This window comes from Eucyclogobius newberryi, unplaced genomic scaffold (genome assembly GCF_026437365.1).
Source record: "Eucyclogobius newberryi isolate DKJ021-1_F unplaced genomic scaffold, fEucNew1.0.hap1 SCAF_4, whole genome shotgun sequence".
Lineage (NCBI taxonomy): Eukaryota > Metazoa > Chordata > Actinopteri > Gobiiformes > Gobiidae > Eucyclogobius > Eucyclogobius newberryi.
In genome coordinates, this window is record NW_027316056.1 from 20110405 (window position 1) to 20128502 (window position 18098).

The window sequence follows — 18098 nt, forward strand, 5'->3', positions numbered from 1 at the left end:
CATCTTGTATTTATTCAAATACAGAGGTTTGTATTGTGAAACAATAAATAAATGAAGTGAGAGTGAGGTCGCCTCTCCGCAGAGTCTCTCCATCACATTGAGTGAAGAGGCACAGGTTTAATGCCATACTGTGTAACATTTCAGGTAAAGCAAAAACAACTCCATGCAGCCAAGCAGGTGACAGACCCCCACAAGAAAATGATAAATAAAATTATGGCCTGAATGAGACAAAATTGAACAATATCTTCATTGGTATCAAAACAGAGTTATGGATGTTTTCATTGTACTTTGTGAGCAGCCTCACTTTCAAACACAAATTTGACGTTCTCTTCATGTGCCGGAGTGAAGCTTTCGGCCGGACCGTCCGTCTTGAGAGGGGCAGCTCCATTGTTACGCTTCCCATTGAGGCGATGGAACACAATGTTTGGAGGAGGAGAGCTGCAGAAACAAGGAGCATCAGCTTTAACCAAACTGTAGGATAATCTAATAGTATGAAGGTCCGGTGTCATGAGATGAAACTTTTAATCATTTTGTTTTGGAGAAAGGTTGGTAATGGGCCAAGGACTAGGATGACCACCTCTTAGTCTATAACAAGAGGGACAAATTGAATGTGGAGTTTCACAGAAGGACGGCAATAAACTACAATAACTTCCACCATAATGATTCTCAGATCAAGTGAAACACACAGAGAGCTTGGAAGAGCAAAATGTGACAAAGTGCTGCCGCACAACATATCGCAAAGTATAGTATAAAGTACAAGTATATCACAACAAACTAAATTTATAAACTAAATTTGCCCTGATTTTGTCTTGGTTTTGTGTTTTTATTTTGCATTAACATTTTAGTTTTACTCCTCCTTGAACCGACACCTTAACGTGGTGGAGGGGTTTGAGTGCCCGAATGATCCCGGGAGCTATGTTGTCGGGGGCTTCATGCCCCTGGTAGGGTCTCCCAAGGCAAACAGGTCCTAGGTGACGGGTCAGACAAAGATCGGTTCAGAAGCCTCTTATGACGACGACACAATCAAGGCAGTTCACGTCGCCCGGATCGGCGTCACCGGGGCCCCATCCTGGAGCCAGGCCTGGGATGGGTGCTCCATGGCGAGCGCCTGGTGGCCGGGTCTTACCCCACGGGGCCCGGCCGGGCACAGCCCGAAAGAGCGACGTGGGGCCGCCCTCCCGTGGGCCCACCACCCGCAGGAGGATCCATAAGGGGCCGGTGCAGAGAGATCTGGGCGGCAGTCGACGGCAGGGGCCTCGGCGACCAGATCTCCAGACACAGAGACTAACTCTGGGGACATGGAATGTCACCTCGCTGGGGGGGAAAGAGCCCGAGCTTGTGCGGGAGGTTGAGCGATACCGACTAGATAGTCGGCCTCACCTCCACGCACAGTTTGGGCTCTGGAACCCATCTCCTCGAGAGGGGCTGGACGCTCCACTTCTCTGGTGTTGCCCGCGGGGAGAGGCGGCGGGCTGGTGTGGGCTTGCTGATAGCCCCTCAGCTCAGCCGCCACGTGTTGGAGTTTACCCCGGTGAACGAGAGGGTCGCGTCCCTCCGCCTTCGGGTGGGGGACAGGTCTCTCACTGTTGTGGCGGCCTACGGGCCGAACAGCAGTGCAGAGTACCCGGCCTTCTTGGAGTCCTTGGGAGGGGTACTGGACAGTGCACCGACCGGGGACTCCGTTGTTCTACTGGGGGACTTCAACGCCCACGTGGGCAATGACAGTGACACCTGGAGAGGGGTGATCGGGAAGAACGGCTTCCCCGATCTGAACCCGAGCGGTGTTCAGTTATTGGACTTCTGTGCTAGCCACGGATTGTCCATAACGAACACCATGTTCAAGCACAAGGGTGTCCATCAGTGCACGTGGCACCAGGACACCCTAGGCCGGAGGTCAATGATCGACTTAGTTGTCGTGTCATCAGACCTCCGGCCGCGTGTCTTGGACACTCGGGTGAAGAGAGGGGCAGAGTTGTCAACCGATCACCACCTGGTGGTGAGTTGGATCCGCTGGCGGAGGAGGAAGCCGGACAGACTTGGCAGACCCAAGCGCATTGTGAGGGTCTGTTGGGAACGTCTAGTGGAGCCCTCTGTCAGTAGGGTATTCAACTCGCACCTCCGGGAGAGCTTCTCCCATGTCCCGGGGGAGGCTGGGGACATTGAGTCCGAGTGGACCATGTTCTCCGCCTCCATTGTTGATGCGGCTGCTCGGAGCTGTGGTCGCAAGGTCTCCGGTGCCTGTCGTGGCGGCAACCCCCGAACCCGGTGGTGGACACCGGAAGTAAGGGATGCCGTCAGACTAAAGAAGGAGGCCTATCAGGCCACTCTGGCTTGTAGGTCTCCGGAGGTCCTGACGGGTATCGGCAGGCCAAGCGAGCCGCGGCTCGTGCTGTCGCAGAGGCAAAAACCCGGGCCTGGGAGGAGTTCGGGGAGGCCATGGAGGAGGACTATCGGTCGGCACCAAAGAAATTCTGGCAAACCGTCCGGCGCCTCAGAAAGGGGAAGCAGTGTCTCACAAACACCGTTTACGGTGCGGGTGGAGGCCTGCTGACCTCGACTGGGGATGTCGTCGGACGGTGGAAGGAATTCTTTGAGGATCTCCTTAATCCCTCAGTCACGTCTTCTGAAGAGGAAGTAGAGACCGGGGACTCGGAGGCTGGCTCATCCATCACCCAAGCTGAAGTCACTGAGGTTGTCCGCAAACTCCTCGGTGGCAGGGCTCCGGGGGTGGATGAGATCCGCCCTGAGTACCTAAAGTATCTGGATGTTGTAGGACTGTCTTGGTTGACACGTCTCTGCAACATCGCGTGGCGTTCGGGGACCGTGCCTCTGGACTGGCAGACCGGGGTGGTGGTCCCTCTGTTCAAGAAGGGGGACCGGAGGGTGTGTTCCAACTACAGAGGGATCACACTCCTCAGCCTCCCGGGTAAGGTCTATTCCAAGGTACTGGAGAGGAGAATCCGACCGATAGTCGAACCTCGGATTCAGGAGGAGCAGAGTGGTTTTCGTCCCGGTCGTGGAACACTGGACCAGCTCTATACCCTCCATCGGGTGCTCGAGGGTTCATGGGAGTTTGCCCAACCAGTCCACATGTGCTTTGTGGATCTGGAGAAGGCTTTTGACCGTGTCCCTCGGGGTGTCCTTTGGGGGGTGCTCCGGGAGTACGGGGTCCGGGGCCCTTTGCTCAGGGCTGTCCGGTCCCTGTATGACCGGAGCAGGAGCTGTGTTCGCATTGCCGGCAGTAAGTCAGACCTGTTCCCAGTGCATGTTGGACTCCGCCAGGGCTGCCCTGTGTCACCGGTTCTGTTCATAATTTTTATGGACAGAATTTCTAGGCGCAGTCAGGGGTCGGAGGGTGTCCGGTTTGGGGACCACAGGATCTCATCTCTGCTGTTTGCAGACGATGTTGTCCTGATGGCTCCATCAAACCCGGACCTGCAACATGCACTGGGACGGTTTGCAGCCGAGTGTGAAGCGGCTGGGATGAGAATCAGCACCTCCAAATCCGAGGCCATGGTTCTCGACCGGAAAAAGGTGGCTTGCCCTCTCCAGGTGGGTGGGGTGTCCTTGCCCCAAGTGGAGGAGTTCAAGTATCTCGGGGTCTTGTTCACGAGTGAGGGAAGGATGGAGCGTGAGATCGACAGGCGGATCGGTGCAGCGGCTGCAGTGATGCAGTCGCTGCATCGGACCGTTGTGGTAAAGAGGGAGCTGAGTAGAAAGGCAAAGCTCTCTATTTACCGGTCGGTCTACGTTCCTACCCTCACCTATGGTCATGAGCTTTGGGTAGTGACCGAAAGAACAAGATCGCGGATACAAGCGGTCGAAATGAGTTTCCTCCGCCGGGTGGCTGGGCGCTCCCTTAGAGATAAGGTGAGGAGCTCGGCCACACGGGGGGAGCTCGGAGTAGAGCCGCTGCTCCTCCACGTCGAGAGGAGCCAGCTGAGGTGGCTCGGGCATCTGTTCCGGATGCCTCCTGGGCGCCTCCCTCGGGAGGTGTTTCAGGCATGTCCCACCGGGAAGAGGCCCCGGGGAAGACCCAGGACACGCTGGAGAGACTATGTCTCTCGGCTGGCCTGGGATCGCCTCGGGATCCCCCCGGAGGAGTTAGAGGAAGTGTCTGGGGAGAAGGAAGTCTGGGAGTCCCTGCTCAGACTGCTGCCCCCGCGACCCGGCCCCGGATAAAGCGGCAGAAGATGGATGGATGGATGGATGGATGGATGGATGGATGGATTTTAGTTTTAATTGAACTGAAATGATTGTGTCAAAAAGCTGTAAACTCAAACATCACAATAATAATATATAATAAATATCGGTTTCACGGTACGTAACAGTCAATAAGAGTCAATACTGTACAACCATGAAAGCTGTTACACCCAAAAGGTCTGGATTTATTTGCAAGGAAAAAAATATGATGGTTTTCTAAGTAAATCTCACTTTTTATACAATTGTGTGACACCAGTGAAAAGTGGGACATTCTCTAAATAAGTGGGACGAGGGAAGGACAACCAAAAGAGGGACAAGTGCAAGACAGACCAGTGCAACCAGTGCATTCAAGTGCTTGATTTGGACGGCTTTTGGCTGCAGGTTTTATTTATTAATTTATTTATTTAAAATAGTACACGTTTTTGAATCCTCTAAGATCAAAGCTGCATGGGTAAAACTGAACCATCGTCATTTAATAAAACTGTCTGCAACATGACTTATGTAGTCTTGGCTCGTGCAGAAATAACAAGTATAATAATATCAAGTGCGTCTTGGAAGAGGCGTTTTCAAAGTCCCATATCCTTATCACACGTGGTTTGAACAGTAGTATTAGTATGGTCTGTATAGTATATGGAGTATGTGGAGTATTTAGTGCCCAGGGCGCTGCTTACTGGTCAAAACATTTCCAAAACACAAGAAAAGACAAACCGAGACACTTGGCACACGTTACTCACTTTGAGGTCAACCAAGACGTGGGCTTGAGCTTCAAGTCGCTGAACTTGCTCTCGATCTGCTGCGTGGGACCTTTAAAAACACACGTTTATTCACGGTCAAGTCCTCGAGGCGTCACATCAAAACACAGAGAAAATACCACAAAAGTAGCGCCAACACGTCGTTACGTTACATCATTACGCACAGAGGCGCGCGCGGCTCCCTCACCTGTCCTCCGTTGTGTAACAAGTTTACTGGGACCTCTGGTGATCGTGTACATCATGTGAACAACCGCAATATAGAAAAATTAATTCCTATCGCTAAAGCCTGAATGATCCGCGCGACTCTCCGCCGTGGCCCGGGGACGCGACAGTCTGCGGCACGGTCTGCGGCACGGTGTGCGCCTCGCCGCTCGCACGAACCACGTAACGACGTGTCCCCAACGCGTCCGGCGAAAACAGCGGCTCGAGACTTGACCGGGGGGTGTTTGGTGGAGTCGTCCGCTTTTACCGGCGGGTGTCCCTCCGCGCGGAAGAGTTCAAATAAAAGTCGTGGAGGTCATCCAAGGAGAAAGTCCCAGCGGCTCCACATGCTGCAGGACGAGGTTTGCGTAACGTGCCCCGTGTGAGTGTGACCCTGTGCGCTCCCGGGACGGCGTGTGCTCCGGGACGACGGCGTGTGCTCCGGGACGATGTGTGCGCCGCTGCTGTTCTCCTCAGACAGATTATAAGGAGACTTGGATGTTTACATCAGCGCGTAATGCACCGCGTTTGGGACGTGTAAAGCCCGTTGTCGCGTCCATGTGCGTTTCCGCAGAGCTTTTCAGCATAAAACACACTCGCTAAACACTCCGTAAACACTTGAGTCAGACCAAATTAACTTAAATTGTGTTTATTTATTGCGTTAATTTTGAATTGATACAGATACAAAATATGCCAAAGACAGAAAAAAAGACACTTTCATTTTCCTGACGTGGTCCTGACAAAAGGACCAAAAGTCTCTCTGAATTGTGCCACGAGGCCTTTTATTTTGTAGATTCAATTTCCGGTCACCCTCCCAAAGCCTGTATGACCTCAGTGACACTTAACACGCCCCCCAAACAACCTTTCACCCATTAAAGCTAAGACCATAGATAAGCCTGTTTCAGAGGCTGGAGGCAATGAGAAGATCAAATGATGAAAGAAAAGCGCAGTCTTAATATTTAATGGTAATGTAGGCAAACAGGTGATAAGGAGCGACTCAGACAGGCTTATCCCAGTGATCCCGACACTTTAACTGTACTATGTAGGTCAACCACAGGGGCCAAACACTATGCACTCTTAATAGGCTTAACTTTTATAGTGCCAAAAAGTCACTCGTAATTTGTTTCTTGATGGATTCATGTGTAAAACCCCACAATCTGTATGTGATAACCAAAATCATATTGTTGACTGTCACAATATTTCAGATTAAAAGCTTTTATTTTTATTTATTTTTTTAAATTGCATTTTATTGGTAATTATTTGGAATATGACAGTGATGATTCACGTCAAAGGCTTGTCAAGGCAATAAGGAAAAATAATATACAAATAAATATTAGTATATTATTAAATATACGGTCAAATGCATATCATGATAATATAGTACAGAGAGATTTGTTTGTTGTTATGCAAGTGGTTGGATTCAAGACAACAATTTTATTAGAATTAAATCTTTCAAGAATTTCAAGAATGAGATTTTACAAATCTACAAAGAATCAGAACGGTTTATTGGCATTGTCAAGGAACAGGATTCAAAATCTAAGAACTTACTTTGGCATTAAGGTGCAACATACAACAAGGAATAATATTTATAATAGCAAGAGCTATTTGGGGGGGAAAGGGAATTCATAAAAATATAGAATTTAAACATAAAATTAAATAGATTTGATCTGGACATAAACAATTTACAATCATGATGAAATGACTACATGATCATGTCATTTAAAGTATTTAAGTTACAATATTAAATGTTAAATATTAAACCCAGTATTGCTTTGTATATTGTATATATTTATTTGTATATATAGCCTGTTTGTAAAAACATAAAAACATATTTCTCAGTGTGCAGTTTCTTTCTCATATTAATCAGTCACTTTTTAAATGTTTTTTTTTGTCTTAAATAAAATTTATTTCAGTGTTAATTGCCTGAATTACGACGGAGTATAAGGGCCAACAAAGAAAAAAAAAAAATGCGCTGCACTACGAGAATAAATTAATTAATTCATGAGAAAAAAAGACGTTAATCAATGAGAAAAAAGTCGTAAATTAACGACATTAAACTCATTAAATAACGAGAAAAAAGTCATTAAATAACGAGAATAAAAGTCATTAATTAATGAGAATAAAAGTCATGAATTAATGAGAAAAAACTCCTTAATTAATGAGAAAAAAGTCGTAGTTTAGGCGCCGATTCAAAGTGACGTGAGCAGTTCACTTTCAGCACCACGGTCAGGACGCAAAAGAACGGGCTTGGATGAGTTGACAGTTTAGAACTACATAAAAGCCTGAAATAGATGTTAAAGTGTTTCCTGGTCTTTAAAATTATGTCTTACGTGTGTTGATTACAAGACAAGACACTGCCGTTTAGCAGCACTTTTCCTGTTACGCATCATTCACTGACAGTTGGATAAACCCTTTACTTTCTCCATGGTGCAGCTGTAGTGCATCATGGGCTCAAACACCAGCCGTGCTCCGTGCCACAGCCGCCCGGAGACAGGAGGAGCAGCCTCTGTGTTATATTCACACGTTCTCTGCTCCTCTAAGCAGGGGCGATTCTAGGGAGTGTGGGGGCCCTAGGCAGAAATTCTTAGGCGTCCTTACCGAACCCCGGTCAGTAAGCACAGGAGGATTGGCTGTAGAACTCTCGATCAGAAGCCCTAAATGTACAGCAGGAATGTCAAGATTATTAGGTTTATCAATAATTATTAGGATAATCGATAATTTTTTACAAAAAATAATCATCGTGACAGTTTTAGAAGCAAAATTAAGTATTTTTTTATTCAAAATATAGTCCTAAATGTAGAGAATTTATTTTATGTGTTTTTGTCAGGTTTTACTTTTTTTTGACAGTTCACTTTCATTAAGCCGGTCACAAACTTAAGGAATATTAAACCACTGGAAGGACTGTTGTTTAGTCACAGTCTCAATACTCCAGAATAATCCTTAAATTGTGATGTTTTTCTCACAGTAATTGTAACACAAAAATAGAACATTGTAACTTCCCTAATGTAGAGTAATACAATAGTATACAATAGTGTGCGAACAAGTTAGGGAAGTAAGTGTTTGAACATTTTGTGAGTTCTCCCACTAAGAAATTATGGACGGGTCTGAAATCTTCATCGTAGGTGCATTTCCACTGTTAAATTATATGATTTTTGAATAATTTATTCTTTATTTTATTATTTTATTTTATTTATTATTTATTTATTTTATGTTATTGCATAAAATAAGTATTTAAACACCTGAAATAAACACAAAGGCACAGATGCCTTAGTTACAATTACAGAGGTCAAAACGTTTCCTGTCGTTCTTGACCAAGGATTTTGGCCCTCTCCATCACACAGATCTTCTCTAGATCTGTCAGGTTTCAGAGCTGTTGCTGTGCCACACAGTTTCAGCTCGTTCCAAAGATGTTCTATTAGATTTAGGTCTGGAGACTGGCTTGGCCACTGCAGATTCTTGATATGCTTCTTACAGAGCCGCTTTTCCTGGCTGTGTGCTTCAGGTCATTGTCATGTTGGAAGATTCAACTACGACCCATCTTCAATGCTCTGACTGATGGAAGGAGGTTGTCCAAAATCTCACAATACATGGCCCCATCCATTCTCTCCTTAATACAGTGCAGTCGTCCTGTCCCCTGTGCAGAAAAGCACCCCCAAAGCATGATGTTTCTACCCCCAAAGCATGATGTTTCTACCCCCAAAGCATGATGTTTCTACCCCCAAAGCATGATGTTTCTACCCCCAAAGCATGATGTTTCTACCCCCAAAGCATGATGTTTCTACCCCCAAAGCATGATGTTTCTACCCCCAAAGCATGATGTTTCTACCCCCAAAGCAGGATGTTTCTACCCCCAAAGCATGATGTTTCTACCCCCAAAGCATGATGTTTCTACCCCCAAAGCATGATGTTTCTACCCCCAAAGCATGATGTTTCTACCCCCAAAGCATGATGTTTCTACCTCCAAAGCATGATGTAAAGCATGATGTTTCTACCCCCAAAGCATGATGTAAAGCATGATGTTTCTACCCCCAAAGCATGATGTAAAGCATGATGTTTCTACCCCCAAAGCAGGATGTTTCTACCCCCAAAGCATGATGTTTCTACCCCCAAAGCATGATGTTTCTACCCCCATGCTTCACAGTAGGGATGGTGTTCTTCTTCCTCCAAACAAAGCGAGAGGAGTTTATACCAAAAGGTTCTATTTTAGTCTTATTTGACCACATTAATTTCTCCCATGACTCCTCTGGATCATCCAGATGGTCATTGGCAAATTTCAGATAGGCCTGGACATGTGCTGACTTAAGCAGGGGAACCTTCTGTGCGATGCATGATTTCAAACCATGACGGCATATTGTATTACCAATAGTGACCTTTGAAACTGTGGTCCCAGCTCTCTTCACGTCATTGACCAGCTCCTCCCATGTAATTCTGGACTGATTCCTCACCTTTCTTATTATAATTGAAACCCCACAAGGTGAGATCTAGCATGGAGCCCCAGCCCAAGGGAAATTGACAGTCATCTTTAGCCTTTTCCATTTTCTAACGATTGCTTCAACAGTTGATCTTTTATCATCAAGCAATTAGCCCTTTCCAGTCTTGTGGAGGTCTACAATGTTGTCTCTGGTGTCTTTTGACAGCTGTCTGGTCTTGCTCATGGCAGTAGTTGAAGTCTGACTGATTTTGGGGTGGACAGGTGGACAAGTGGAGAAGAGGTGGACTTTTTAAAGACAGACTAACATGTTTTTGAGAGCCAGAATTCTTGCTGATTGGAAGGTGTTCAAATACTTATTTGCAGCAATAATATACTAATTACTTATTTAAAAATTATACAATGTGATTTCCGGATTTTTCTTTTAAGATTCTGTGTGTCACAGTTGAACAGCACCTACGATCAAAATTTCAGACCCCTCCATAATTTCTAAGGGACAACTTTAAAATCGCAGGCTGTTCAAATACATATTTTCCTCACTGTAGCTCTCCTGAGTTTTTAGATACAGTACATTACAATCGATGCATGTTTACTTTCTATTACAGATTATGTCTTAGTACAAACAATGAGCATAACCTTGATTTTAATAATAGTAATAATCTCTACAAAAACAAGTGTCCATCGCTTTTACCTAATCAAATGGAAGTAAAAACTGAGTAATACTTGTAGTGGTCAGTAGTGTTGTTCACAGTCCTCAACCAGACTGTCCGTTATGTAATTGACTTGCAGAACGTCTTGGTAATATTCCTTTTCCACTTTGGTGTTGACTGTCCAGGCCACCACTTCCACTCCTCTGTGGGCCCAGTACTGCACATACTCCCTGGAGACAAACACAACATAGTAACACATTTAATACATCAATAAACTCCTTGGTAAATGCATTTCCTATATTAAATTAACATAGATTTAAATCATGGGTGTCAAACATAAGCATTTACCCCCCCAGACATTTTAATTCGCCCCTCGAAATATTTCTAATTTATATTTATTAATTTCCAATAGATATATAGCAGCCGCCCCTCCCCCGCGCTGCTCAGTGTGTGCTGCTGGAGCATGTGCCGCATCGCGCACTATACTAGACTTGAGCAGAGATCTGAGCGGGGAAAGGAGACGGTTTTGTGGACGTTAGAGCTGTGCTAAAAGCGGCGCTAATGTGGAGCTAACAACAAGAAAACAAACTTCTGTGAGGAAAACATCCAAACCAGTGTAAAACCTGGACTGATCAGGAGTCACAGGTAAAAACACAGGTCAAAGTGTAATGAAGTCTTAACATGACTGTGTCCACGAATGTGACTGTGAACACAAGCACAATGCACACATTTCATTCACCACATGAATCATTTGTCACTAAGTCAAACTTAAACTATAAAAATAGTGAGCTCATATTGAGTTAGTGCAGCAACAGGTCCATGATATCAAATTCGTGTTCCTGCTGCTTATTATTAACTAACTATTATTAGGCTATATAAAGCTATATAAAGTTTTATTGTTTTACATGATGTTCGGTCCGCGACCCAAAATGAGTTTGACACCCCTGATTAAATAATATAATAATAATAATATATATAATAATATATATATAAAAATAGTAATTGTTGATAAAACAGTGCAAATCCACGAACAAAGAAAAAGCCCAGGACTAGGACTGTGAAATTAACATTTTAGTTAAGATTTATTCAGACACTTCTTCTGTCATGAAGAGGTCCACAGCAAACTTCTGTCACTAAAGGAATGACTTACATGGGAGAAATTGAGTTTTTGTTTTAAAGGTGGTATGGAAGATTTTTTATCATATTTCCTCGTGGCGTGGATAAATCATTTGTCCTGCCTCGTATCAATCAGAAAACGCACCTACCGCTCACCTGCAGCCGCGTCAGGCTCGTCCCCATGTTTCCGCATGCCTAAGTGTGTGCGATGCGCTCCGTTGCGCTAATAAACAGACGCACGTGTGTGTTGTATCAGTCCGCACGGGGGAGTGCGCATGCGCACTTCCGCCTGCGTTCTCAAATCGCCGAAAAATTGTCCATTACCCAGCCCTAACTTTAACAATGGTTAAGTGTATATTTCATCCACTCACTGAGATACAAAGTTCTTCTGAATGAGAAAAGCTGAGATGCCACAAAGCCTCCAGAGCACGTGATGCTGGGCCCAGTCCAACGCCACGTCCAACAGGGTCATCCAGTAGTGTTTCCATGGAGACGAGAACCTTGGAGCCCCGTCCCCAAGGAGACTCAGGCTCCAGGGGCGGTGAGTGAGAGCTGTGACTACCTCAGGATCACTCTGTCTCATCTGTGACAGTTCATTCAGACAGAAAAAACATGATCAGTAAAACAGTGACAAATATATCATATTTGACCACGATCATGCACTTGTATTGTTTTGTATGCGTTTTGTTTTTTGAGTTAGGACACAATTTAATATCTAGATTACATCACAAAGTTTTACTGTTTGAACACCAGTATTACATGTTACCACAGCCGTAAGTTTGATTCAGAATATTATTATATAATATTATCTTCATTTGAGTAGTTTTGTATTACGTGACAAAATATTTCTGACATTTCTGACTGGTTACAAAGTAATTTAGCTTGGAATAAGAACATTTATTTGATAATAAATCAAATCTAATTTTCTGAAACACTGGCAAATAATTTAGCTGGAAATGAGAAATAATAGTTAGAAATAGAAATAGTAAATCTTAACTAGTCAAAACTACACAAATTAAGATTCATATTCTGAATTAAATTCATGTATTCTTTTCTAAATATTAATTTCATGCAGTGTATCAGCATATTTTTTAATATTGAACTTTTCCTAATGAATAATGAATAGTTTTGAGGTTTAACAAATACATTTACCCTGTAGATAACTTTGGGCTCAAAGGAGCAGACAATGCTGCTGTTGTACAGGACGGGGTTCTTCTTATACAAAGCTTTTAGAGCAGCAGCGGCCTGTGAGAGAAAAGAGAAACAGCTAAATGTTTGGAACTTGTTTTGTTTATGATCTTTGCTACAGCTGGACGCCCCACTGGGTCCTAAACTCACAAATACAACAGAACGATAAAACAAAACCTAAACCCAGACCTCAGACACACAAACTGAGCAGATAAAATAGAAGAGATAAAAGTCCATTGTGCATTTTAACAATTGTTCAATGTGTGTGGTTAGGGGATCAGAGTAATTCAGTATCATCGACAGGTGACACATGCTCTTTACATCTGTCCTCAAAACAAAGATGCAGATTAAATGAATGAAAAGGGTGCAGTACAGACCTCTTCAGGATGTCCTTTGACATCAAAGTAAACAGTGAGCTGAAGTCTGATGCACTCTTCAACAGCTTCCTCAAGAGTCGGGACCTTCTCTCCAGAAAACTTGCTCCTTTGAGAAGCAAAACACAACATTTCAATTTGTCTGAAGAGCATTTAACAGTAAAGAGAGAAGGAATATGAACTGTGACCTAATGGGACACAGTAATAAGTCTGATATGCATGTTTTCCATTTTGATTAGACTATGTATTTAACTCTCCCTTCACCTGAGTCTGTGTTTAGCCGCTGCATCGAGCTTCCTTAGATCAGAGAAGCTGCTCTTTGTGAGTGGTCCCGACCCGTTGGTGGTCCGGTCCACAGTGTCGTCATGCATCAGGATGGGGACACCGTCGGCCGAAAACTCCAAGTCCAACTCCACCCCTGTTGCACCGTTCTGACTGGCCTGGGCAGACACAAAATCACTCTAGTGGGTACTGCACATGGAGGTACAACTATAGTGACCACCTGTCCCTCTGTTTGTCCTCAGGCCCTCGCCACACTTATTTAGAGAATATCCCACACATGGATGCCCCATGAGAAAACTGTTTGGCTATACAGACATTCTGGGCTGTTCTTTCCCGATTGATTAAAATAACAATCTTATGTGTTATTGTTGTCATTATATTAATGAGTTATTATCCATGTCCCACCACATTCAACAACTTGTCCCTCTTTTTCTAGAATTCAATAGTAGAAATGTAGTTACATACTGTAAATGATTAGCAGATAAAGAGCAGAAAGTTCAAGGCCTATTATTGTATGGCAATAAATAAGCATTTATACAATGATGGGTAATATTTAACAACCATAAAACGCCAACGCTTTTACTCAGTTACAGTAACTTTTTAATAGAATTGTACTTGTTGGGAGTAGGCTACATTTATGACACCATACTTTTACTGTACTCATACTTGAGAAAGATTTAGTCTGAAGTAGAGATCGACTAATGTTGTCTTTGTTCAATATATTTCTACAATATCTAGGACTACTACTTTGTACTTTTGCTTGAATAATATTGAAGTAACTCTTACTGTTCTATCCACCTCTGCATGTTTACAACCTGAGCTCCAACGCCACTGTCATTGGCTGATGTCTAGTTTATTCACAGACACAAACACGCACCTCTCTTATCGCGGCGATGGTGTTCTCGGGCGCGTCGTGTCCTCCTCCCCGGTGCGCGATGGCCGACACCTTCCCCGTGCCAAACGCGCCCCAGGCCGGGTGCAGAACCTGCTTGGCCCGGTCAACAGGCATCTGCGGGAACCGGAACACCGCCATAAAGACGTACACAGACACCGTGATCGCCGAGGTCCACACCGGGCTGCGAGTCCCGAGCAGGACCACAACGAAGATGACCGAGTACAGGGTCACTTCATCCCCCAGCTGCAGCATGGTCACCGCGGCTGCAAGCGACACCAGACCACGGCGATGTTACGGTCCCATGTGAAAGCACAACCTCTCCGAGAGCAGTATACAGGCCATGTCTGATAAAGATCCGAGTTACAACACACTGCTCACACGGAAGCACTTTAAAGTAAGATAACAATTAAATAAATCAATAAATAAAACATTATGCGATTATTCATTTATTGTTACTGTTTTTCAATAAATTGTGTTTTAGTTGAGAGAATCATTCGCGTGACAGGTAAGTAAAAAATATTTGTTTGAACACAATCAGAAAACATTCAAACTGAATGAAAAACTGGCAGCTATATACATTTCTTTTGACAAAATGCTTCGTTCAAATACAGGTTGCGTTACCGTCCTTCTTGACGTTGATATTGCTACTTTGACACATCTGGATGAAGGCGCGTGTGAAAAACAGAAGTTAAAACCGCTGAGCAAACACTGTTGCTTCATGCTGTTATTGCAAAACACCATGGCTGTACCGGAGTAAGGTGTTCAAAATGCAAATTCATAAGATAAATCGGCTCTGTCCTTCTGTTTCATTTAATTGGAAATGTTTTTTTAGAGCTTCAACCACACGATGGCGCTAAAACCATGGGCTAAAACAAACCCACGCGCTTGCGTCTGAAGGTCTGAATTAACCTTGTTATACTTCCGGGTCAAAGTGGGCATGCCAGCTTCTGCGAGATTTTGTGTTCATGATCTTGTTTCAATGTGTATAAGTCTTTTATGCTGTTGGAGATGGTAAGACTATTCCCCCTTTACATTTTGTTATCTGTGGAGTTGATATGTATTGGTTTAGTTCGTCATTTATTGCTGACATTAGAGATTTGTACTCAGAAAGTTAACTCAAATTCCATGCTTATATCATTTTATTGTCAGCTTTCTGGCACAAAATGTGTGAAATGAGAACTAGAATTAGTCTAGTATGACTCTAAAGCTGGGACTGTAATAGTTTTCCTGCATGCCACAGCTTTTTTTGACTGACTTGGATCAACTATATTGATCCTCAAGGGAAATGACTTGGACACAGTAGCTCAGGCTTTACAATATCATGACAAAGAGCAAAAATAATTCAATAAATAATTCGCTGAACCAAAATAAAGCGCAAATTTACACATTTGTATAGGTAGGCCTACAGTATAAGTAGAATAAAATATAGGAAATATGAAATCTATTTAGGGTGTGAGATGCAGTAAATTTTGTGAATAGAAAAACAAGAATGGTGACTGACATGATGTGAGGTTATTCAAGTCGGTTAGTGTGAGATGTTGTGTATGTGTATGGAGTTTGTACATGAACGTTACTCGATTGGTATCCGCTTCCATGTCTTTTGCCCTTGTACCCGTGTTTTCAGATGAAGTCGCTGATGCCCAAAAGGCTGTCATCCCACCTGCTGACCTGCACCCGAGGCCCCTGCGCCGTCCCAGCCTCGATGTGCTGTGGTGTCCGTGGTTTTTCACTCGCTCAGAAAAACACCCCCCCGACACCGTCACCGAGTCGACTCACAGCCAAATACTCGGCTCACTCCTCACAGTCGTACACGGTGATCTACAGGCTGCCACAAATTACGCTTCTCAGGGCGGTGTCCAGGCTCAAGCTGCTCCAGACTGGACTCACTGTTGTCATCTTACCCCCGGTCTACTACCTCTACCTCCAGGGAGATTTGTCTCTGTTCCTCGTCGGTTACTCTACGGGAATTGCTGGTTTTGCCGGCGTGATGTTGTACGCGGCCAGTTACTTCTTCAGAAGAGTGGTTGGGATGATGTATCTAGACGCCTCGCAGACCACACTTAAAGTTTCCCATCTGACGTTTTGGGGGAAGCGCAGTGACCTGTTCCTCCCCGTGTCGGACATCATGACCATCGCGGATACCGGAGACTCCACTAGCGAGACAATACTCAAACTGAAGACGTACAGCAGTCCAGAGACGTTTTACTTTTCCACTTATTATGGACGTATCGTTGACCCGGATGGATTTGAGAAAGTGTTTGGAAGCTTGAAATGATAATCGTTTTTGCTTTATTTAAAAACATGTTCAACTAATGTATTATAATTATAATATATTTTTAATTGAATATTTGGTGAATAATCTTGTGTAAAACCCCGCAATCTGTATGTGACAACAACCAAAATCATATTGTGGGCTGTCACAAAAGCTTTTTTTTGCTTAAATGCAGTGGTAGAAAAAGCTTCAGTTGTAGTCATCTGGACTCAGTTTGAAAAAATAGACGTTTCGACTTTCATCCAAGAGTCATTGTCAAGTTGACAATGACTCTTGGATGAGAGTCGAAACGTCTATTTTTTCAAACTGAGTCCAGATGACTACAACTGAAGCTTTTTCTACTATGGAACACGCCTGGACGAATGAGGGATTACACCGACATACTTAAATGCAGTGTTTTATTGTAACAAACAAAGTATTATCAGTAAACCGGGGTCAAATAAATCATATTTGACCACGATCATGCTTGATTGTTTTATATGTATTTTGTTTTATGAGTTAGGACACAATTTAATTTCTATGTTACATCCCAATTAGTTTCACTGTTTGAACTCCAGTATTACATGTTACCACTGGGTTACAGCTGTAAATTAGAAGATTATAATATAATATTACCATGATTTGAGTAGTTTTAAAATAATAATCATACGTGTTATTGTTGTATTATCCACGTCCCACCACATTCAACAGCTTGTCCTTTTTTTTTCTAGAATTTGAGGTGGTCTCCCTGGTACAACATAGTAGAAATATAGTATATACTGTAAATGATGAGACAAAGAGCAGAAAGTTCAAGGCCTATTATTGTATGGCAATAAATAAGCATTTTTAATCCAAATGCTTTATGCATGCCCCCTTTGTGAATTTTTTAAACTTTTATTATTGATTGTTGTATGTTGCACTTTAATACCAAAGCAAGTTCCTGGTTTTTGAATCCTGTTCCTTAACAATGGCAATAAATCCCTTTCTGATTCTGATTCTGATTCACATCAAAGGCTTGTCAAGACAATAAGGAAAAATAAGATCATATAATAAATATTCTACAGTGAAATGCGTATCATGATAATATAGTACAGAGAGATTTGGATATTGTTATGTATCCACCTGCAAGTGGTTGGATTCGAGACAAAAATATTATTACATTCAATTAAGATGTCGGTGTAATCCCTCATTTGTCCTGGAGTGTTCCATTGTGGAAAAAGATTCAGTTGTAGTCATCTGGACTTGTGTTCTTTTTGTTTTTTGGGTTGTTTTATTTAAAAAAAAAAAACGACTTTTGAATCTTTTTCTACAATAAATTCAATTAAAACTTTCAAGAATATGATATTTTACAGATGTTGATTATATTATGATGAAATGACTGCATGATCATACCATTTAAAGTATTTAAGTTACAATATACAAGTGTGTATTTAAAAAAAAAAAAGTATGACTTTTTTGTTTCAGCCTGTTTGTGCGGAAGATGTAACATAATACAAATCTCTATTTAGTTCCTTTAAAGTCTGAACTCTGCTCCAAAACACATGATTTTACTGAGGATTGGCTGTAGACCTCTCGATCAGAAGCCCTAAATGTATAGCAGGGATGTCAAGATATTAGGTTAATTGATAATTATGATTATTCATGTCACAATTAAATCGTAAGAACAAAAAAATATATATATATCCTTTTTGGAAGCAAAAGTAAGTATTTTTGTTCATTATATAGTCCTAAAAGTAGAGAATTGTATTTTATCCGCC

At 43.2% G+C, this 18098-nt stretch overlaps 4 protein-coding genes across 4 annotated transcripts in view; 2 read left to right on the forward strand and 2 right to left on the reverse strand.

Moving 5' to 3' along the window:
• The window catches only part of crebbpa (CREB binding protein a), a 347948-nt gene that overhangs the window by 51185 nt on the left and 278665 nt on the right, over positions 1 to 18098 (forward strand). The window lies entirely within an intron of this gene.
• Positions 1 to 18098, reverse strand: part of mcrip2 (MAPK regulated corepressor interacting protein 2) — a 43279-nt gene that overhangs the window by 4354 nt on the left and 20827 nt on the right. Inside the window, exons 2-4 of the mRNA XM_072462391.1 lie at positions 5143 to 5241; positions 4938 to 5007; positions 305 to 438 (exon numbers count right to left, since the gene is read on the reverse strand). Coding sequence (XP_072318492.1) covers positions 305 to 438; positions 4938 to 5007; positions 5143 to 5197 — 259 coding nt within the window. The 5' untranslated portion in view covers positions 5198 to 5241. The remainder of the gene's footprint in view (positions 1 to 304; positions 439 to 4937; positions 5008 to 5142; positions 5242 to 18098) is intronic.
• On the reverse strand, positions 10138 to 14378 carry LOC140377088 (glycerophosphodiester phosphodiesterase 1-like). Its single transcript, XM_072462384.1, has 6 exons — positions 14073 to 14378; positions 13178 to 13353; positions 12917 to 13022; positions 12504 to 12596; positions 11723 to 11934; positions 10138 to 10465 (listed from the first exon to the last, which is right to left on the reverse strand). The coding sequence occupies exons 1-6, from the start codon at positions 14340 to 14342 to the stop codon at positions 10318 to 10320; spliced, it is 1005 nt and encodes a 334-aa protein (XP_072318485.1). The 5' UTR covers positions 14343 to 14378; the 3' UTR covers positions 10138 to 10317.
• tmem186 (transmembrane protein 186) lies at positions 15708 to 16406 on the forward strand. The gene has a single exon (XM_072462388.1). The coding sequence runs from the start codon at positions 15715 to 15717 to the stop codon at positions 16363 to 16365; it is 651 nt and encodes a 216-aa protein (XP_072318489.1). The 5' UTR covers positions 15708 to 15714; the 3' UTR covers positions 16366 to 16406.